This window comes from Diabrotica virgifera, chromosome 3, assembly GCF_917563875.1.
Source record: "Diabrotica virgifera virgifera chromosome 3, PGI_DIABVI_V3a".
Lineage (NCBI taxonomy): Eukaryota > Metazoa > Arthropoda > Insecta > Coleoptera > Chrysomelidae > Diabrotica > Diabrotica virgifera.
This window is the reverse complement of record NC_065445.1, coordinates 69,430,876-69,454,375: the sequence shown is the minus strand read 5'-3', so window position 1 is coordinate 69,454,375 and position 23,500 is coordinate 69,430,876. Positions and strand designations below refer to the sequence as shown.

Here is a 23,500-nt window from a genome sequence, read left to right as displayed (position 1 = left end):
ATTGTCTCTTCTTGATCGTTTATAATATTCAAGAATGTATCCAACAATTCTGATCTATGGGGCCATATTGAAAACACATCATCTACATATCTCCACCATACTGTGGGTTTTAAATTTTGTTTAGAAATGATATTAGTTTCGAAATCCTCCATAAATATATTAGTCAATAATGGATATAAAGAAAAGCCCATTGCCAGACCAAAATTTTGTTTATAGAATTCATTATTTAGTTGAAAATAGGTATTATTAGTACATAATGTCAATAAGTCCGTTATAGCTGATACATTTAGTCTTGTCCTAGATGTCAATGTATTATCATTCTCTAATTTCGTTTTGATTATGTTTAAAGTTTTATCTAATGGCACATTTGTAAATAAACTGGTTATGTCAAAAATTACTAAAATATAATTTGGATTAAATTCAATAGTTGATAATTTGTTTAAAAAATGTTTTGTATTTTTTATAAATGTGTCATCATTATTAGCAAATGGTTTTATAATGTTTAATAAAAATTTTGAAAGTTTACTACAAGGAGAATTGATGGGACTACAAATGGGTCTAAGTGGTATGTTCGCTTTATGAATTTTCGGCACTCCATAAAAATGTGGTGTATTACTGTAGTGAGGTGTCATTAATTTTCTTTTATTAGTTTGCTTAGAAATAGTCAGTTTATCCATTTCCGGGCTTATTTTGGACGTATATTCTTTCACCATCGAGAAGGGGTGAAAAATATTTTTTTTAAATAAAGATACCTTTTATAAAAAAATGTTTCATCAAATTTTTCTGTAAGTAATGGTATACATACAGCCAGCTACAGGAAATTCTTCCTTGTGGATTTTAAAAAAATTATTTCTAACCAACTCACAATAAAGTCAAACGCAGTGTAGATACAATACTAAACAATACAATAGGGATGTTCACAAAAAATTAAAAAGTCATTTCAAACATGTAAAACGATTAAGAAACACCCTAGGAATAATTGTCCAAAATTTCAACAAAATTGAAAAAGCCTTTCTATAAAAAATCTTTATTAGAAATCTAGCATTATTTTAAATTTCAAGAACGCTTAATTGGCCTGACGTCACTAGTTGCATACTCATAGTGTTACTGTTTACCTGTTTGACGTTTCAGGTCATTTTATTTTGTTCTCTTCTTGTTTTATCAGGGTTAAAGTGGAGTTTTATAGTGAATTTGTTTAGTTTAAAGTGGATAGTCTGTTTGTAAGGACATATTTTAGTGTAGGAAACAGAGGTTGAACCTTGCAAAATGGACACAAGTCCGGTTTTATTTTTTTTCTGGCATATCAAGGGGTGCTTATTATAAGACTAACTTTTTCTGAAAAAATTTCGCCCCGGAACCCCCCTTTTCACCCCTTTAAAGGGGGTAATTTATGGTTTTTGCAGAACGTAGCCCTTCCTGTACCTTTTACAAAAAATTTCTTTTATAGAAATATGAAGAGGACTATATTTTCTACGATTTATTTCCAACAGCATCTCTCTATCATCCACCGTTTAGCAAGGGTGGCGCCCCAAAGTTGACAAGTTTTTAAAAAAGATGTTTTTAAATAATATATATTTTTCCCTAACTGTAACGTAAATTAAAAAGAAATGCTGCGGAGATTATTCACAAATAGATGATTGATTTTTTGGTATAGGTTTCACTTAAGGGTAATTGCCCTTTTTTTAATTACAGGGTGTTACATTTTAAAAAATCCCTTTTTATACCATCTGAACCATTTATGTAAAGCAGTAAAATGACTTTCAGCGATTACCCATGTATTGGTGTTATTTACAAATTTGTATAATGCACCCCCATTTTTTCCCCGGAACCACCCAAAAAAAAAGAAGAATTAATAAATAAAGTGATTTTCCTGGAATCCTTCACACACAATGCCCTTCATTAAAATGCTTCATATATCATTTTGTGCAAGTTATTATTACCCATGCATGGACACTAAAAGCGATTTCCTAGTGCAACCCCTGTAGCCAAAAACAATAAATAAAATGGGGGGTTGAAATTTTTTTTTTGTTTTTTGCTTTTTGATCCATATGGTCATATGCTTCATCAATAGTGCTTTTCAAAAATATATATGGTTATTGCAACATCCTTGCGCAAACCACCCCTATCCTTGAAAATATACTGCAGAAACTACCCCTATACCTTATCCAGCATGTTTTTACGATTTTCTCATTACCTATTCATTTTTTTTAAACAAAACTTATACAATGTTAAAGACCACTATTTACTCTAAAAATTAGGTCCTATTCATTTTTTTCGTTTAAGCAACCGTTACGGCACAGTGGCGCCGTAAACCTCATATATGCTTTGACGGGCTCCAGTTTTTGTTTATTTTTTCGTCATCTGTTTGTTTTATTGATAAAGTACTTATGTAAAATAAAAGAACACAGTGTAACCTACAAATCATGACCTATGCACATTTTACATTCTTTGCTCCCCAAAGATACAGTGGTGGCCCAAAATAAATTTTTTCATATTTTCGCCACCTACACGCATTTTATTGCGTTAATGCTACCTTAATAGCACAATATTCACCCCTAAGTGGTCGCTAAGCAGTGGCGGATCCAGGGAGGGGTGATGGGGGCGATCACCCCCACCCCTCTCAAACCAAGTGATATTATATTTGAAGATTATAAAAATATTCATTTATTTTTATAGAAATACTTATATTAATATTATTTTTATAAGAATGACTTTTTATGCTTTAGCGACAGTGGCGGATCCAGCATCGTTAAGAGGGGGGTGCCAATTGGTTAAATTTCTATAAAAATAAATTAATATTTTTATAATCTTTGAATATAATATCACTTGGTTTGAGAGGGGGGGAGGTGATCACCCCATCACCCCTCCCTGGATCCGCCACTGCGTAGCGACCACCTAAGGGTAAATATTGTGCTGTTAAGGTAGCATTAATGCAATAAAATGCATGTAGGTGGCGAAAATATGCAAAAATTTATTTTGGGCCACCACTGTGGCTTTGGGGAGCAAAGAATGTAAAATGTGCAAAAGTCATAATTTGTAGGTTACACTGTGTTGTTTTATTTTGCATAAGTACTTTATCAATAAAACGAACAGATGACGAAAAAAAAAAAAACAAAACCTGGAGCCCGCCAAAGCATATATGAGGTTTACGGCGCCACTGTGCCGTAACGGTTGCTTATACGAAAAAATGAATAGGACATAATTTTTAGAGTAAATAGTGGTCTTTAACCTTGTATAAGTTTTGTTTAAAAAGAATACATAGGTAATGAGAAAATCGTAAAAACATGCTCGACAAGGGATAGGGGTAGTTTCTGCAGTATATTTTCAAGGATAGGGGTGGTTTTCGCAGAGATGTTGCAATAACCATATATATTTTTGAAAAGCACTATTGATGAAGCATATGCCCATATGGATCAAAAAGCAAAAAACGAAAAAAATTTTCAACCCCCCATTTTATTTATTTTTTTTTTTGCTTCAGGGGTTGCACTAGGAAATTGCTTTTGGTGTCCATGCATGGGTAATAATAACGTCCACAAAATGATGTATGAAGCATATTAATAAAGGGCATTGTGTGTGAAGGATTCCAAGAAAATCAGTTTATTTATTAATTCTTCTTTTTTTTGGGGTGGTTCCGGGGAAAAAATGGGGGTGCATTATACAAATTTGTAAATAGCACCAGTACATGGGTAATCGCTGAAAGTCTTTTTACTCTAGCATAAACGGTTCAGATGGTATAAAAAGAGGTTTTTTAAAATGTAACACCCTGTAATTAAAAAAAGGGCAATTACCCTTAAGTAAAACCTATACGAAAAAATCAGTCAATTATTTGTGAATAATTGCCGCAGGATTTCTTCTTAATTTCCGTTACAGTTAGGGAAAAATATATATTTTTTTAAAACATCTTTTTTAAAAACTTGTCAATTTTAGGGCGCCACCCCCGCTAAACGGTGGATGATAGAGAGATGGTGTTGGAAATAAATCGTAGAAAATATAGTCCTCTTCATATTTCTATAAAAAAATTTTTTTGTAAAAGTTACAGGAAGGGCTACGTTCCGCAAAAACCACAAATTACCCCCTTTAAAGGGGTGAAAAGGGAGGTTCCGGGGCGAAATTTTTTCAGAAAAAGTTAGTCTTATAATAAGCACCCCTTGATATACCAGAAAAAAAATAAAACCGGACTTGTGTCCATTTTGCAAGGTTCAACCTTTGTTTCCTACACTATTTTGGGTTTTACAAAAATAAACAAATAAAATGGAAGAAGGTTTTCAGAAAGCCGATTCGTATAAACTACCGACTGTAGTGTAGATGTAGCAATGGTGTATGATTTATTGGCATCTTGTAAAAAAATAAATCTACCACAGCTTTACTGAGTATATATTCCATATAATTTTCCAGTCTTCTTTAAGCTAAAAACATAAATGCTTAATACTTCACAAAAAAAAAATAGAGAAAGTTGTATGCATTGCATTGTACGCATGCATATTGTATACATACATTGGCTGGTTAATATTTGATAATATTTGCCTTAAAAGAAATACAGACTACCTGTTACGAACATAAAACAGTACTATATGCTTTGTTCATAGACTTTAAGCAGGCTTACGACACAGTAAATAGACAGCAGATGTACGAACTGATGAAAGAATTGGGGATACCAAGTAAAATTGTCAGGATGATAAAGATGACGATGGAAAACACAACAAACGAAATAGCTTGGAAAGGGTATACATCCAAAAAGTTTGAAACCAAGGAAGGATTACGACAAGGAGACCCACTATCAACAATGGCATTCAATCTAGCATTGGAAGGAATAATCAGGAAAAGCAGAATAAACATGCAAGAAACGATATTTAAAAACGGCCACCAATGCATAGCATTTGCAGATGATCTGACGCTATTAGCAACAAGCAAAAAAGAACTACAAAAGTTAATGAAAAACATAATAACAGAAGCCAAAAAATTCGGACTTAAAATAAATGAAGAAAAGACAAAATATATGATAATGGGAGAGATCCAAAAAGAAAAAGAGAATAACATCATAGTACAAATAGATGGAGAAAAAACATACTCGTTTAAAAGAGCCAAAGAAATTATTTACCTGGGAGCCAAAATAGATGAAAATGGTCATGAAGAAGGGGAGATAAAGGCAAGAATAGCTAAAGGAAATAAAAAATATGGAGCATTACGCACATTATTGAAATCCAAATACGTATCAAGAAAAACAAAAATAAGAATTTATAAGACTGTTATCAGACCTACAGTAACATACGCAAGCGAAACATGGGTGCTCAAAAAGTCAGAAACAGACCTGTTAGAAAGATGGGAGAGAAAAATGCAAAGAGCAATATATGGAGGTGTGAAAATAGAAGGTCAGTGGAGAAGAAGAACCAATAAAGAATTGGAAGAACTATATCAAGAGCCAACGATTACGACGACGATCAAAGCACAGAGAATACGATACTTGGGGCACATAGAGAGAATGGGAAGTAAACGAATGCCAAAAATGGTACTTTCACGAAGACCAATACAAAAGAGGAGGAAAGGCAGGCCAAGGAAAAGATGGAAGGACAGTGTATATGAAGACTTGAAGAAAAGTAACATTGAGAGATGGAAAGAACTAGCATTGGACAGAAGGAGATGGAGAGAGGTTGTCAAGGAGTGTATAAAAAGACTGAAGTGTATTTAAATAAAATTTATAAGTTATGTAAGTTATATTAAGTTATTTACTATATTATTTATGTAATCAGAAATGTAAACATTTTAGCCCTAGGCCTACAAGGCCTGTTGCGCTTAATAAATAATAAATATACTACAAGGAGAATTGATGGGACTACAAATGGGTCTAAGTGGTATGTTCGCTTTATGAATTTTCGGCACTCCATAAAAATGTGGTGTATTACTGTAGTGAGGTGTCATTAATTTTCTTTTATTAATTTGCTTAGAAATAGTCAGTTTATCCATTTCCGGGCTTATTTTGGACGTATATTCTTTCACCATCGAGAAGGGGTGAAAAATATTTTTTTTAAATAAAGATACCTTTTATAAAAAAATGTTTCATCAAATTTTTCTGTAAGTAATGGTATACATACAGCCAGCTACAGGAAATTCTTCCTTGTGGATTTAAAAAAAATTATTTCTAACCAACTCACAATAAAGTCAAACGCAGTGTAGATACAATACTAAACAATACAATAGGGATGTTCACAAAAAATTAAAAAGTCATTTCAAACATGTAAAACGATTAAGAAACACCCTAGAAAATTGTCCAAAATTTCAACAAAATTGAAAAAGCCTTTCTATAAAAAATCTTTATTAGAAATCTAGCATTATTTTAAATTTCAAGAACGCTTAATTGGCCTGACGTCACTAGTTGCATACCCCAAGCGCGCGCCATTCTCATAGTGTTACTGTTTACCTGTTTGACGTTTCAGGTCATTTTATTTTGTTCTCTTCTTGTTTTATCAGGGTTAAAGTGGAGTTTTATAGTGAATTTGTTTAGTTTAAAGTGGATAGTCTGTTTGTAAGGACATATTTTGGGTTTTACAAAAATAAACAAATAAAATGGAAGAAGGTTTTCAGAAAGCCGATTCGTATAAACTACCGACTGTAGTGTAGATGTAGCAATGGTGTATGATTTATTGGCATCTTGTAAAAAAATAAATCTACCACAGCTTTACTGAGTATATATTCCATATAATTTTCCATGTCTTCTTTAAGCTAAAAACATAAATGCTTAATACTTCACAAAAAAAAAATAGAGAAAGTTGTATGCATGCATTGTACGCATGCATATTGTATACATACATTGGCTGGTTATTACTTTACCTTGGTTAAGTGTATTAAAAATATTTTTATTCTTCTTCATGTGCCTGGTCCGTTGTGGACGTTGGCTATCATCATGGCAATTTTAATTTCATTTGAGGTGTTTCTGAATAACTCGATCGATTTTTGTCCAAATCATTGGCGTAAGTTTTTAAGTCATGAGTGTCGTTTCTTCCGGGTCCGCGTTTGCTCTCTATTTTACCTTGCGTTATCAGTTGGAGTATACGATATTTATCATGCCTCATGATATGACCGAAATATTTATGATTTCGTTTCTTAATTGTAAGAGAGATTTCTTTTTGTTTTCCCATTCGACGCAATACCTGTACGTTGGTGTGGGTCGCCCAGGATATTTTGAGGATACGTGGGTACACCCACATCTCGAATGCCTCTAGCTTTTTCATTAATGTTTCCATTATTGTCCAGGCCTCTGCGCCATATAGCAAGACCGGAAATAATAACATTTTAGCAGCCGCATTTTTAGTGGGAGAGATATTATGTCGCAATGGGTGAAAATATTTCTCATGTATGTTGTTAAATGTTGCTATGTCCTTTTCAACTCTAGATCTTATTTCGGTTGTTTCGTATTTCGAGTTGACAACTGTTCCAAGGTAAAAAATATTTTTGAACTTGGGTATTATACATTTTCATTTCAACCAATCTTTTCACTAAATTATTAATGATTTTAATATAATATAAAGTAGTTATTTCAAGGTTTACTTTTACTGTATGTATTATTAGAATCCCGTTTTTAGGAATATCCCAGTTTAAGGAATACAAATTTGAGGTCCCGAAACTTTTTCATTTACTCTTTAAGGGGGTAAATGCAAAATCTTGGTCCAATGCTATTTAAATTCATTCATTTTTTTCGAATCCTGAGAAAACTAATAAGTATTTTTGAAAAATGTAAATGCAGAAAGAACAATTACATTATTACCAAGGGCCGAAAGTCTCTGGAAAACTTCTATAATGTTTATTTTATTAAGTTAGTTCTTTAAGTTAGTTATTTTAAGTTCTAGCTGCAGCAAACCATTTCTTTTTCTGTTTTAAATTGGCTGGAACGGTAATAAAAATCTTGTCAGAACTGTTTTTTGATGTATTTACACACCCAGGAACAAAACACCACTTATTTGGCTTTATTTTTAATAATTAAATACGTAAAAAACTGCGCACATTCAAATACACTGAGTAAATAAGTATACAAAACTATTCATCGATCAAAGACGTTACGACTGCTGACGTCACAGACCGTAGCCTCGCTGCAGGGTACCGTTTTTCTAGCCTCCAAGAAAATCAACATTATGAACTCATTTATCTTAAAAAATATACATTTTTAAACAGTTTTATGATTGTTACGTTTTTATATACCTTGTAATCTATTGAATTTAACTATATTTAAAAATTAGTGAACATCCCTATTATATTATTGTACAGAATAATATTCTGAACATGTTTTCTATACGAATATCGACTTCTTATTAACAAAAGCCATCGATTGTTACAGACACATCGGAAAAGGTTGCGACAGGGACACTTACTCGGTTCAGTCACAAAGGAAATTATGTGGCGCTTCTCCCTCTGCCATCGATCTTCTGCCAAATCCCGGAGTAGGTGCTGAATGGACAAAACCACTCATTTCGGACGAGGGTCATGAGAGCGATCAGATGTTTGAGTTTGACGGTAAGAACTTTGAGTTCCACTATGAATGATTATCTTATGACAATATAAATCAACTATTTTCCATATTCCGTTTTGTTTTTAAGGAGTGGATTAGTAAAAAATATTTAAAAAACTTTATATATATTTTGAGTAGGCATTTCTTTTTCCAGTCTCAAACTTAAACAGCAATTATTGAAATAGATTTTATCTACTCTATGCCATATTATGTATAAGTTTTTAGTTTGTGAAAACTGTCATTATAGATAGCAGTTCGTGAAAGGTTTAAAGTGTGCGTGAAGTAACAATGTATTTTAAATGGGATTTACTTTTTCGCACTGTTTTTGACACACTTTCATATACTCAAATATCCTTAACTTTCGCGTTGTCATGGTGATGACATAATGAGCAATAAATTACAACAAAAATTTTGAGTTTTGTGGTTTGAAAGAAATTAAAATTTTTAAATGTCAAAATTCTAAAAATTGTAACATAGAAATGAATTCCAGTGACGAAGAGTTACAGTTTTTTTTATTTGTTTATCGTAGATAAAATATTGTATGAAATTGTGCATGAAGTACTTTTTGCGAACTTACGCGATGTATAGCACTCGCTCCGTTGTCGCTCGTGCTCTAAACATCGCGTGCGTTCGCAAAAAGCATACTTCACGAACTGTTTCATAAATAACTATTAAATCCAAAGTTTTAGTTAGTTTACGTGGTTTTGAATCTGTTTAATACGCCAGTCAATGGGAGCAAGAATAGGATATTACCTCCGAATTCTATCCTACTGCATGGATTTTAATGAAATTTTGGGCCTAGCCTCTACTTATCTCCTAGTTCAAAGTCTACCCTATGCCGATGTGTGCTTTTATCTTGGGCGTGGTTCACACCCCTTTATTTTTAGTCCATAATCGTTGCAATGTATATTTAGTTGTTGAGCAAGGTGTTGCAATTCTTCTAGTGTTCCCGCTAAAAGTACGGTATCGTCAGCATATCTTATATTATTAAGTGGCTCACCGTTTATTATTAGGCCCTCATTGACTTCGGCCAACGCTAATTCTGAGATGGCTTCACTATATAAATTAAATAACAATGGTGATAAAATACACCCTTGGCGCACCCCACGACGAATCTGGATATCCTCAGTCAGTTCATTTTCAACTTTCACTTTTGCTGTCTGATTCCAGGTGATTTTAGGTGTATAATGCTACTAATACCTTTTGTAGTGCTTGAAAGTACCTTTAAAATGAGCTTAGTCGAGGCATTGAAGGATTGAAGTGTCGATTTTTTTGCAGTAAGACGGATTTTAATGCGGATTGGTGCGTTGGATTCGTGAGAATGTCAGGAAATTTTGTGAACTAATGTAATGAATAAGAAATCACAAATTGCATTTGTGCATAAGAAAAATGCATTTCAAAAATGCGTTTCGGTAAATAGTGGGAAAAATTGACTGAATTTTCTTACTCGGGGGTTTTTGGGGTCGCTGAAAACGAATATAAGGTCGGCGATAGTGTGCAAACTACCTGGTGTCTGCAGCGGGTGTAATAAACGTCTTCCTCTGGAGTATTATGGTAATTTGTTAAATAATTGGTCCAAACTTGTAACTCGGGGGTTTTTGAGGTCGCTGAAAATGAATATGAGGTCGGCGAGAGTGTGCAAAGGGCCTGGTGCCTGCAGCGGGTGTAATAAACGTCTTCCTCTGGAGTATTATGGGAATTTATCATATAATTAGTTTTGTTACTCAGGGGGTTTTTGGGGTAATCTATTTTCTTCGATGTAACTATAGTGATCGAAAAGGGTGGTATTTTTATTATAAATAAACATAAATTTTTATTATTATAATATATTTATGGCTAAAAAAGTTCGTCATAAAAAATTTATCGAAATTTATCTTTAAAATTCATTTTCTTCATCATTATCATCTTCTTCATTATTGCGTTCCTCTCTCGAGTCCCATGCAATATTTGTGCAATCAGAGTCTACACAATTTTTGCAGGCTAAATTACAAACTAACCCATGCTTCCTGGACCCGCATGAGTTGTCGCAGTCTTACTTACAACTACAGAATATTAAATTTAAAATGTTTGGAGACCTGGTTCTCCATCCTGGCTCCAGACCTGGCTGAGTCATTCTAACTGGAATTAATACATTATTTTGTAATTCCCATCCCCAATCGGTTGGGTTCATGTTACTGTCCTCTCCATGCAGCCAAATTTGTGTTTTAAATATACCCTTTTTAAATGCTGGGTAAATGCATCAACAGATGAAAGAATTTTTCTAATGACAATCTTTTTATTTTTGGCAATAGCCATTATAAGTACATTCTGTATCTAGTAATTTTCTCTCAAGGCAAAACGACATCATTCACTTGCGACTTAATGCAAACTGCTTTAAATGATATGAAATTAGAATTTAGTCGTTGCGATATTTATTTTTAGTGACCCCAAAGACCCCCGAGTAGTGAGTTTAAGCCAATTATATGATAAATTACCACAATACTCCAGAGGAAGACGTTTATTACACCCGCTTCAGGCACCAGGTAGTTTGCACACTTTCGCCGACCTCATATTCGTTTTCAGCGACCCCAAAAAACCCCCGAGTAAGAAAATTGAGTTAATTTTCCCACTATTTACCGAAATGCATTTTTTAAATGCATTTTTCTTGTGCACAAATGCAATTTGAGATTTCTTATTCATTACATCCACAAAATTTCCTGAAATTCTCACGAATCCAACGCACCAAACTGCATTAAAATCCGTCTTACTGCGCCAAAAATCGACAGTAAGGCCTTTTTTTGTGCTTCAATGCCTCGACTAGCTATATTATAGGTCCATTTCATTAAAACTAAGCGAGATATGCTGCAAACAAAATTGATAACTAATGTATTTTAAGAAAAAATGAGAAGTAATTTTAACCCCCATGCACCAAAATGTAAATGCATCCTTTTCCTTCCACAATACCTTTTATTGTAGTGTTATTTCTATGTTCAAAAAGTTGGACGGGTTTAAAATGAATGGTTAAAAAAAAAAGATAAAATTCAAGAGAGCATTTTTAAATTTTCTTAAAAATCTTCCTTTTTCTCCTTGTAACTTGAAAATGATAAGAGATGCAGTAATGAAAAATAAAAAGGAAATTTTTATCTGAAAAAGCTCTACAATTTTGTGTGGTATCTTTTTTTCGTATCTCTTATCTTTTTCGAGTTACGTGGAGAAAAAGGAAGATTTTTAAGAAACTTTAAAAATGCGCTCTATAATTTGATCTTATTTTTTTCAAAAACCATTCATTTTAATCCAGTCCAACTTTTTGAACATAGAAATAACCACTATAATAAAAAGTATTGTAGAAGGAAAACGATGTATTGAAATTCTGATGGATGAGGGGTTAAATATATTTCTTCTTAAAATACGTTATCGTCAACTTTTTTGCAGAATATCTCGCTTAGTTTGAATGTAATCGACCATTAATATTGCTCATTTTAAAGGTCTTTTCAAGCACTACAAAAGTTATTAGTATCATTATACACCTAAAATTGACAGTTTCTCTGTCATTTCAAGTTGAATACAGCGATTTGAGCATGTAGCAAAAAAAACAAACTCTGCTTACCTACCATATCCCTCTTTGTACTTTAACTAAAAGATTTATGAAGGAACGAATCTCTTTGTTTTTTTATAACCTACAGAAATATTTTATATAGTTTTTTTTAGATGCATAGTTTTTAAGGTATTCGCAAAATCCGTCCGAAAAGGTGTCATTTTTCAATGAAAATGGCCAATTTGCAACCACGAATAACTCAAATAAAATAGTATTGAGTTTTCAAAAAATAATTATAGAGCAGTTTTTGCTTAAAATTAGGTTCTCTAGCCTCTTCTGTGGCTATTTTAACCAAAACATTTTTCACCCCCGAAAAGGGGGGAAAAATTGATTACAATATCAAAATAAATTTTCAAAATTCTTTCATTTTACCACCAGGAAATAATAAATGATAACAATAAGAGTTATAATTAAACAATGTTTAATTGTTTAAATATAAATTTTATTTATTGTTCATAAAAATTTAAATTTCTGGTGCAGTATTATTATTGATATTGTTAAATTATATTTAGGGGCCCGAAAATTCTATAATGCCTCGGGCCTGATTTGAAGTGAAATAGACTCTGTCCTCCTTGTCTTGTATTCGGGGGGGGGGGGCGTTTCAGTTGCTACTTTATATTGTCATCCAAAGTATACAAAAAGTAATGTTCAACATCTTCACGTTTGGGCCCCCCTAAAATTTTTTATATTGGCGCCCATGTATTCAACCCAATGTTTCAAAATCTTCGAAGAAAATTCAAACAAACATAATTCTGAAAATCATAGTCTACTTAAAAAACTATGAGTACTAATAATGGATGTTACCGCGTCTGGTCCTTAGGACTTCTTGGGGTTGGCCGGTTCGACAATCCATTCATGTTATCTTGGATATCCGATTGGGAAATACATATTGTGCCACTCCTCTACCGCAGCCATCTTGAGCCTTATGAATGATGTAGGGGCTGGTACCTTTGCTCTTACCCGTTGGTTGAGGTCGTCCCAAATGTATTCAATTGCGTTAAGATCGGGGCTGTGTACCGGCCACGGTAAAACTTGACTCCTGACCTCATTAACGTACTTACGGGTGAATCTTGCGGTATGGCAACGTGCATTGTTCTGCATTAATCTCAAAGTTTTCACCAATCAATGGTGCGAAAGGCATGACATGGTCTTGGAGAACTTCTTCCACGTAACTTTGAGTATCCACACTACCTCTATCGAACACAACAAGATTAATACGAGTTTCGTAAGAGATACGTCCAAAAATCATTATTGACCCTTCTCGGTGAGCCACTGTTTCGGTTATAGTGTGTGGAGCAAACCTTTCATTTTGACGCTAGTAGACACGCTGACGTCCATCTGGACCTACTTAGTCCAGAAAGCCACTGCGCATCCGCTAGGAAAAATATTCCGATTCGGATCTTTTGCACAATCTTACTCAAAAAGAATTCCTTTTAACTTTGCATGTTGCCAGGACCAAAAGTTGGTCAAAAATTTTCTAAACGTTTTTTTTTGTTTTTTTCCTAAAATTTATTTTTTTGCATGGAACGAAGTTTTTTTAGGTTTTTTGGATCATTCCAAACAGAAAAGGTCTTTAGTGACTTTTCTCTAAAGTTGATAGTTTTTGACATATAAGCGATTAAAAATTGCGAAATCGGCCATTTTTAACCTTCAAAAACTATGTGAAAAACTTAAAATTTGAATGTTGCCAAGGTATGTAGATATTCTTTAAACATCGATTGATGAAATCCCGAAGAGTTTTTTGCAATACAGGAGTCAAAACTCCTTTGTTTTTTAATTTCTAATCACGCGTGCGTGACACTATTTTCCACCGTTGCATGTTTATACAGTATGGTGCAAATGAAGGAATAAATTCGTTATTCGTAAACCGGCGACTTTAAGGAAAAAAACCCGAAACAAGTCGATTTTTATTTTTAAGTTATGATATTGTGGCATATTATATGGTATACTAGTGACGTCATCCGTCTGGGCGTGATGACGCAGTCGATGATTTTTTTAAATGAGAATAGGGGTCGTGTGGTAGCTCATTTGAAAGGTTCTTCAATTCTCTATTCAGTAATGTAAACATTTACATAATTATTTATAGAGGGTGTCCAAAAAATTTTTATTAAATTAAATTATTTGACAAAAAAAGAAGTAGAAGGACATCCTGTATAAATAATTATATAAATGTTTATATTACTGAATAGAGAATTGAAGAACCTTTCAAATGAGCTAGCACACGACCCCTATTCTCATTTAAAAAAATCATCGATTACATCATCACGCCCAGATGGATGACGTCACTAGTACCATATATGCCACAATATCATAACTTAAAAATAAAAATCGACCTGTTTCGGAATTTTTCCTTATAGTCGCCGGTTTACGAAATAACTAATTTATTCCTTTCATTTGCACCATACTGTCGGTGGAATATACAGTCCCTGGCCATATTATTATGACCACCTATGATTTTTTACAAAAGTCAACTATTCCGCTAGTATATTTTGTTTAAAATATGATTTTTAAATTTAATTTTTTATATGTAATGTTAATGTCATACATTAACTATAATATATTTAATAATAAACAGCAACAAAATATTTGAAAATATTACATATTTATATTATTTTTAATATTTTGCTGAGTTCCTGACCTTAATCCCATAGAAAATGTTTGGGAGCTTTTAAAACCAGAAATTTCCAATGAAAATGTGACCAACAAAATTGTTTTGATTGAAGAACTAATATATCATTGAGACCACAATGACAAATTGAAGCAAAGTGAATTTAACTGCATTCAAACTATGCCAAGATGGGTACTGGCGTTAATCAAAGTTAACGGGGCTCAGCAAAATATTAAAAATATATAAATATGTCATATTTTTAAATGTTTTAGTGCTGTCTATTATTAAATATAACATATTTAATACTAAACAGCAATAAAAATATCACATATTTATATATTTTTTAATATTTTGTGGTGCCCCTTTAACTTTGATTACCGCCAGTACCCATCTTGGCGTACTTTGAATGCAGTTAAATTCACTTTGCTTTAATTTGTCATTGTGGTTCCAATGATATATTCGTTCTTCAATCAAAACAATTTTGTTGGTGACATTTCATTTTCATTGGAAATTTCTGGTTTTAAAAGCTCCCAAACATTTTCTATGGGATTAAGGTCAGGAACTCAGCAAAATATTAAAAATAATATAAATATGTAATATTTTCAAATATTTTGTTGCTGTTTATTAATAAATATATTATAGTTAATGTATGACATTAACATTACATATCAAAATTAAAATTAAATTTAAAAATCACATTTTAAACAAAATATACCTAGTGGAATAGTTGATTTTTGTAAAAATTCATAGGTGGTCATAATAATATGGCCAGGGACTGTAGTGTCGCGCACGCTTGATTAGCCATTAAAAAACAAAGGAGTTTTGAATATTGTATTGCAAAAAACTCTTCGAGATTTCATCAATCGATGTTTAAAGAATATCTACCTGCCTTGGCAATATTCAAATTTTCAGTTTCTCACATAGTTTTTGAGGGTTAAAAATGGCCGATTTCGCAATTTTTCAATTTTTAATCGCTTATATGTCAAAAACTATCAACTTTAGAGAAATGTCACTAAAGACCTTTTCTGTTTGGAATGATCCAAAAAACCTAAAAAAACTTTGTTCGATGCAAAAAAAATAATTTTAGGAAAAAAACAAAAAAAACGTTTAAAAAATTTTTGACCCACTTTTGGTCCCGGCAACATGCATATTTGTTAAAAGGGGTCCTTTTTGAGTAAGATTGTGCAAAAAATCCGAATCGGAATATTTTTCCTAGCGGATGCGCAGTGGCTTTCTGGACTACTTAGGGTTATTTTCGGCTCTCATCTAAGAACAATAATATGTTCTTTCATTATTCCACAATCCAGTCAGCATATTCTCACACAAAGCCAAGTCTAGCTCTACGGTGTTATGGGAGCAGCTGTGGGACGCGAGATGGACGGAAAGCCCTCAATTTCTTTTTGCCAGTCTTCGAATGGTACTTTCGCTCACACTAACATTTTTCACCTCAAAAAGACGCGTACGAGCTTCAAGAGCAGTGCAAAAGCGATTTCTTACTACGTTGCTGACAATGAAGCGGTCATCTCGAATTGTAGTACATCGATGTCGGTCTTAACCTGGCCTGTGGATGTATGAATCTGTCTCCTGAAATCGTCTGATAGCATCCCGTACAGTAGTTCAGCCCCTACATCCTTTGGAGAGCTCAGGACGGCTGCGATAGAGAATTGGCACAATATCCCCCAATCGGATATCCAGGATAACACGAATGGATTGCCGAACCGACCCCAAGAAGTTCTGAGGGCCAGAGGCGGAAACATCTATTACTAATACTCATTTTTTAAATTAGACTATGGTTTTCAAAATTATGTTTGTTTGAATTTTTTTCGAAGATTTTTAAACATTGGATTTTTGCTAAGCATCCCTTGATAATCGGCTTTTTTTCAATAATTTTATTGTTTTCTTTTCCTCGGAGCACACTAGTTCGCTCCCGTGGTCAAAAACCCTTTTAATTATATACTAGTTCGCTCCCACGGTTAAGCGTATTAAATATTGATCTACCAATTCTAGGAGCATTAATATTAGTCCAGAGAAATAAGGTTTTTGTCGGGACACTTGAGCAGCCAGGTTGCAAATGGATTTTTTGGGTACTATATACCTAATGCATTATAAATACAAAAATGCCCGTCACAGTTCGGACGAGAAACTTAGTTATTAACAAATAAGGGTCAAAAATTGCAGTTTTTTCGTTTAAATCGCTACAGGTAAAAATAGGGTAATTCAATATTTTATTTATAATATTCTTCTTTTTGTAGATGAGCCAAGGTTTAAAATGGCACTTTTTGAACTTTGGTCCGATCCTTTTTTATTTCGGAAAGTGCAAAATAAGACTAACATTTCAAAAATAAAAAATGTGCTATAACTTTTCCCAAAATGGCTTTAAGACTTTCATATTGCACGAAAAGTTGAGTCAAATATTCCATATAATGCACAAAAAATTTTAAGACGATTCGTTAATTAGTTTAAATTTTATTCAATTTGTTTTTCGCAAAGAGCTTTTTTTCGCAATGTTATTGTTCAGAAAATAATGATGACATAGCAATTCTGTGAAAACCACTTGCAAGAATAATAGTTATATTTTTAAAGTATTGAAAAAAATCATTAAAAAGTCGTTTTTATCACTCCGAAAAAAGTTTAGTAAAATAGAGTCATTTTTGGCTTCTAAACAATTTGAATAACTTTGGTAATATTGACTATAGAGTAAATCTACTTTAGGATTTCAAAAGCTGGTATTTTTATACGAATTTTCAGAAAAAAACTTTTTGCTTAGGTTAATTAGGTTCAAAGTTAGCCACTTTTATTGCAGTTACTTCTATATACATCAAATTCTCCTGTAACAGTGTTAGTTACCATACTACTCCGAAACGGCTTGGCCGATTTTTATAAAATTTTACATGTTTATCCTGTAGGACGTTGAAGAGGTTGTAATCTATTTTTTATACCCATAAGTTATAAGGGGGGTTGCCCCTGACATTTTTTTTTAATTTTTTTGGACAAAATTATCTACTTTAATTTTATATGATGTAGAAATAAAAAATACATGCAACCCTTAATTTTCACTCTTCTATCCCCAACCCCTATTTGTTAATAGCCATCTATATATTTACATCTATAAAATTCTCCTGTCACAGTGTTAGTTTCCGTACTCCTCCGAGACCGCTTGACCGATTTTTATGAAATTATATATGTATATTCGGTAGGTCTTAGAATCGGTCGTAATCTATTTTTCATATCCCTGAGTGATAAGGGGAGTTCCCCTTAACATTTTATAATCTTAGGTGGGGTTGTGTGTACATAACGTACTCTATAAGACTACGAGTACATACAAATTAAAAAAATTATGATCAGAATCCATCAACAAGTTCCAGCGATATTAATCGCAGCATATGCTTGCAGAATCAGTGTCATTTTTTGAGGGGTCTAGGACATTTCGGCGTCGCCGTTTCGGCGTGGCCATTTCGGCGTGGCCGTTTGGGCGTAGAGCCGTTTCGGCGTAGGCCGTTTCGGCGTCGGCCATTTCGGCGTCAGAGATTTTATTTTAGTTGACTAAATACCTACATTGGAGTCTATTAGTAAGACATTATTTTGAAAAAAATCTTTTAATATAGTTATTTAAGTAGATACATTGGAGTCCATTCTCCGTCTATATACCATATAATGTATGTCTAATTAAAGTTGAAAAATGTCAGTTATCATCTAATTAGCTCTGGGACAATTAAGAGAACAGCAATTATTATTAATATGCATTAATAAAAAATCCAATATAGGTATTTGCAGAATAAAATATAACAAAATGTTTATAAAAGAAATATATTTAGTTTATTTTTCTACTTGACCATTAATGTTAAAATTGTGTGACCAATGAACTCCAATGTATTTAAATAACTATATTAAAAGATTTTTTTCCAAAAAATTGCCTGACCAATAAACCTCAATGTAGGTATTTAGTCAACTAAAATAAAATTTCTGACGCCGAAATGGCCGACGCCGAAACGGCCTACGCCGAAACGGCCTACGCCGAAACGGCTCTACGCCCAAACGGCCACGCCGAAATGGCCACGCCGAAACGGCGACGCCGAAACGTCCCATTCCGTTTTTTGAGTGCACGTATTTTAGTAATTCCCCTCCACCGCCCACGAATTAATTCCGTTCGGACGCCATTTTTAAAGCTTTATTAACCACTCTGTTGAGGTTCAAAGTTTACTGAATCTTTTACACATAACCTATATATCTTCAACTTCAAAATGGCTCTAGTTAGGTTGCTTAATTGTTATAAACAAAGTAGCCGTCAATTAAATAAAACAAAGTGGCCAACTCTGACCGTAATTAACCTAGGCAAAAAGTTTTTCTTTGAAAATTCGTATAAAAATACCAGTTTTTCAAATTCCATTGTAGTTTTAGCCTACAGTCAATATTAACAAAGTTATTTAAATTGTTTATAAGCCAAAAATGACTCCATTTTAGTAAAAGGTTTTCTGAGTGATAAAAATGACTTTTTAATGATTTTTTTAAATGCTTTGAAAACATGACTATTCTACTTTTATGTTGTTTTCACAGAATTGCTGTATCATTATTATTTTCTGAACAATAACATTGCGAAAAACAAAGCTCTTTGGGATAAACAAATTGAATAAAATTTAAACTAATTGACGCATCGTCTTAAAATTTTTTGTGCATTGTATGGACTATTTGTCTCAACTTTTCATGCAATACGACAGTCCTAAATTTATTTTCGCAAAAGTTATAGCAAATTTTCTATTTTCGAAATTTTAGTTTTATTTTGCAATATCCGAAGCAACAAATAATCGCACCAAAATTCAAAAAACGCTATTTTAAAGATTTGGCTCATCTACTAAATGGAAAATATTATAAATAAGACATTTAATTACCCTATTTTTACCTGTAGCGATTTAAACGAAAAAACTCTAATTTTTGACCCTTATTTGTTAATAACTAAATTTCTCGTCCAAACTGTGACGGGCATTTTTGTATTTATAATGTATTAGGTATATAGTACCCAAAAAACCCATTTGCAACCTGGCTGCTCAAGTGTCCCGAACATGGTATATTTTTGCCTTATTTCCCTGGTGTATATCGGCAAAATTGGGACCGTACAAGTTCGGAAAAGCGACACCTGGTTTCTACGCTCTGCACTTTTATTCGCACTTTTAATTATATTGGCCAATCATATGGTCCTGGTTACTGGATAATTGTCAAGGCCATAGTCCAAAAAAAATAATAAGAAGAAAAAATAAGATTTAGGTTATGTTATTAAAACGTAAATAATGGTATGTAGTAAATAAAATTAGTTATTAAAATGCAGTACTGCAAGCAAAATACAATTAATTAAATTTACCTTTATATAATAATTGCATATCATCAATAATGTGGAGCAATATATAATTTTTCTTCTTAAATGACAATAGGTATGAAATGTACGTCAATTTGACAATTTCAATTGACAATATGAATTATTTACACAAGTTGAAATTTTTCTCCGCTATTCGTGCACGATCGTTTCGCGTATCCCTTCCAAGTACTTGCACACCGCGAACACTGTGATTTTTGTATTTTGTATAGAAGTTATGTAAAATATTATTTTTTATTTATATATCTCTGTATAAGAGAGTTGAACTAATTATTTGGTAGGTATAATATTCACTTCATTTTGGTCCCTGGTTTTAAAAATGTTGGTGATTGATTCAGAAATTCTATTAGAAATTTTGATTTATAATGGCCGAAGCGAATTTACCTGTGACCCTTTTCTGTTTGGTATTAAAATCTGACCGCCGCCGGAGCGAACTAGTATATGCCCCTTTTCCTCAGTGGTAGTTATTACTGTATCTTTCATAAAATGTGGTCCATGATTGACAATTTATGCAAATTGAAAGAAATACAAGGTGGGCGGTTAATTATGCCGGTGAGTGTAGAATGCCGAGATGCTCGTAATATTTGTGTAGAAAACCAATGGTATATCTCAAATCGCTATTAATGTTTGATTATGAAATGAAATTACAATCCTTAATCCCAATTATTAACTTACCTGACCCTAAAAAAGTTAATCGTCTTACTCGATATTGTCTCTAAAGTTTTGAGACTTTATCGGTTAGTTTAAGTTCTATTAGTTGATTATATACCTACTTTAGAAAGGAACTACAAATGGTAGCACTCTGCGGTTTTTTTTCATATTTAGAAGTCCATTGACCATATGAAACGATAAAGCCCCATTAACGTTGTAGTTCCTTTTAGTTCTCTTATTTTGAACATAATCAATAGCCTATTACTTTTTCATGGGATGTAGATTGCCAACTGTTTTTCCATCTTACATCTTAAATTGTATCTTCGATACTGAATATCTTCTGAATAAATCTTTCGATTATAATTATCGCCTTATTTCTAACTAACACATTTTGAGAACTGTTACGCCTTCTTATTATTTTATCCATTAATAAATTGAAAAGAAATAGAATTACTCTCTCCTTATTGGGAGTCCTCCATGTGCGATTCCTTCTCTTTTAGTGCCTATAACTTTTAGATCAGAAGAACAAAATTATTGTTAATTTTACATTACATTTACAAATAGATCTTACGACAAATTATTGTTAATTTTACATTCAATCGTACATACTATTTTACATTTTTATTTTTTGCGTTATATAAATTTTTCTTCTTCCTAGGTGCCACTACTGCGGTAACAATCCCAACATCTGTATTAGAGCACCAGTTGCCAACTACATTTACCATATCCACATGGATGAGACACGGACAACATCCTACCCAGGACAAACACTTGAAAGAGCACATTTTCTGCACTGCTGATGATCACAGTAAGTTTTAGATATCCAGAATATATATCTTCCTCTATACAGCGTTTCACGTTAAGAATAGAACATGCCGTACTCATTAGAATGAATAATGAATCGTATATCGGCAGTCGAGTTGCCACCCGTGCCCGAGAGGTTTGGCAACACTGTTCTTGAGTTAGTACAATGTGGTAAACATTCAATAGAAAACAATAATTAGTGAAATGTATCTTTGGTTAGGTCATTACAGATCTACAAAACAATTTTAGTTGTTGTAAAAACGAGTGAAGAATTTGGTCTGTCACTAAACATGAAGAAAACAAAATTCATGGTTATATCAAAGAAAAATATTAGAAAAATCAATATATATATATATATATATATATATATATATATATATATATATATATATATACTAAGGATTTCCACAGTTTTCACTGTATTCCTTCACTCAACCGTTCTCTCCAGCTCTTTCTGTCTTGCCAGTCCCCTTCCTGTAGATTTCTTCTCTCCATTGCTTCGTCTACTTCATCTCTGAAGGATCTTCGGGGTCTGCCTCTTTTCCTTTTTCCTATCGGGCTCCACTCTGTTATTCGGTTTATCCACCGATTTTGGTCTGCTCTTCTGACATGTCCGTACCAGGTTAATCTCTTCCGTTCGATGTAGTCTATTATGTCTTGAGTTCACTCCCATTCTTCTCTTAATCTCTATGTTATTTATTCTATCTCTCCTTGTTACTCTGCAGCTTCTCCTTAGGAATTCAATCTCTGTCGCTCTTATTTTATTTTTGGTTTTCTTATTTATTGTCCAATTTTCACACCCATAAGTGAGGATACTTCTTGTCATGGTATTATATATTCTTCTTTTTGTTTTTATGCTGATGTTCTTATCCCACAGTATCGGGTTCAATTTTCGTATGCAGTCTCTTGTTTGTCCTAGTCTATTTTTTATATCTTCCTCAGTTGTTCCTTTGTTTGATATTATAAAACCTAAATACTTGTACTTATCTGTTCCTCTGATTTGTTTACCTTCGTCTATTTCCAGTTGTTTTATTTCTGTATTCTCCGTTGTTAGGTATTCAGTTTTCTTTAGGTTTATTTCCATCCCATTCTTTGTATATTCCTGTTCCAGTTTCCTCATCAAGGGTATATAGATACTCATTCCTTACTGGTATACCCATTCCTTACTGGTATACCCATTCCTTCGCACTTTCTTTTCCATGGTTTCAGGGTCTTTTCCAGGAATATTTTGAATAGGGTAGGGGATGTGGAGCAGCCCTGTAGTAGTCCCTTTGTCGTCTTAAATGGACTGCATATTCGATTGCCCATTTTGATAGCTACTGTGTGATTTTTGTAGAGTGCCTTTACTGCTTTTATTAATCTTCGTGGGAGTTTGATGTCTTCCATTGCTTCCCATAGCTTGGTTCTAGGTATCGAGTCATACGCCTTCTTAAGGTCTACAAATGCCAGATGGACGGATCTATTATTGGCCATTCGTTTTTCTATTAGTTGTTCGACCGTATAGATGTGATCCAAGCATGCTTTCCCCGCTGTGAATCCTGCCTGGTCTTCTCCGATTTTATCCTGTATATATATTTCTAATTTTTCCTTTATGGTCTTTCCATACAGTCAGCCTATGGATGATATTATGCTGATTCCTCGATAGTTTTCGCAGTTTTTTCTATTTCCTTTCTTATATATTATATTGATGTCATATATGCTTGAGTCCATTCTGCCGGTAAGTCTTCTCCATTCAGTGCTCTCTCAAACATTTTGTGTATCGTGCGGAATAGCTTTTCCGATCCGTTCTTTATCAATTCATTTGGTATTCCGCCGGGGTCTTCTGCTTTTTTGTTCTTTAGTGTTTTGATCGTTCTTTTTACCTCAGCTAGGCTTAATTCGATTTCGTCATGTGTATAGATTTCTATTCCGTCTCTTTCTACTTTGATTTGGGGTTACTTTCGCTTAGCAATTTTTTATAGTATTCTTGCCACTCGTGTTCTTTGATTTGACCGATCTTGA

At 33.2% G+C, this 23,500-nt stretch overlaps 1 protein-coding gene across 3 annotated transcripts in view; it reads left to right on the top strand.

Annotated features, from left to right (window-relative positions):
- Window positions 1–23,500, top strand: part of LOC126881894 (calsyntenin-1) — a 673,839-nt gene that overhangs the window by 591,411 nt on the left and 58,928 nt on the right. For all 3 annotated transcript variants that reach the window (XM_050646547.1, XM_050646545.1, XM_050646546.1), the window contains 2 exons: window positions 8,327–8,502; window positions 21,354–21,503. In XM_050646547.1, coding sequence (XP_050502504.1) covers window positions 8,327–8,502; window positions 21,354–21,503 — 326 coding nt within the window. The remainder of the gene's footprint in view (window positions 1–8,326; window positions 8,503–21,353; window positions 21,504–23,500) is intronic.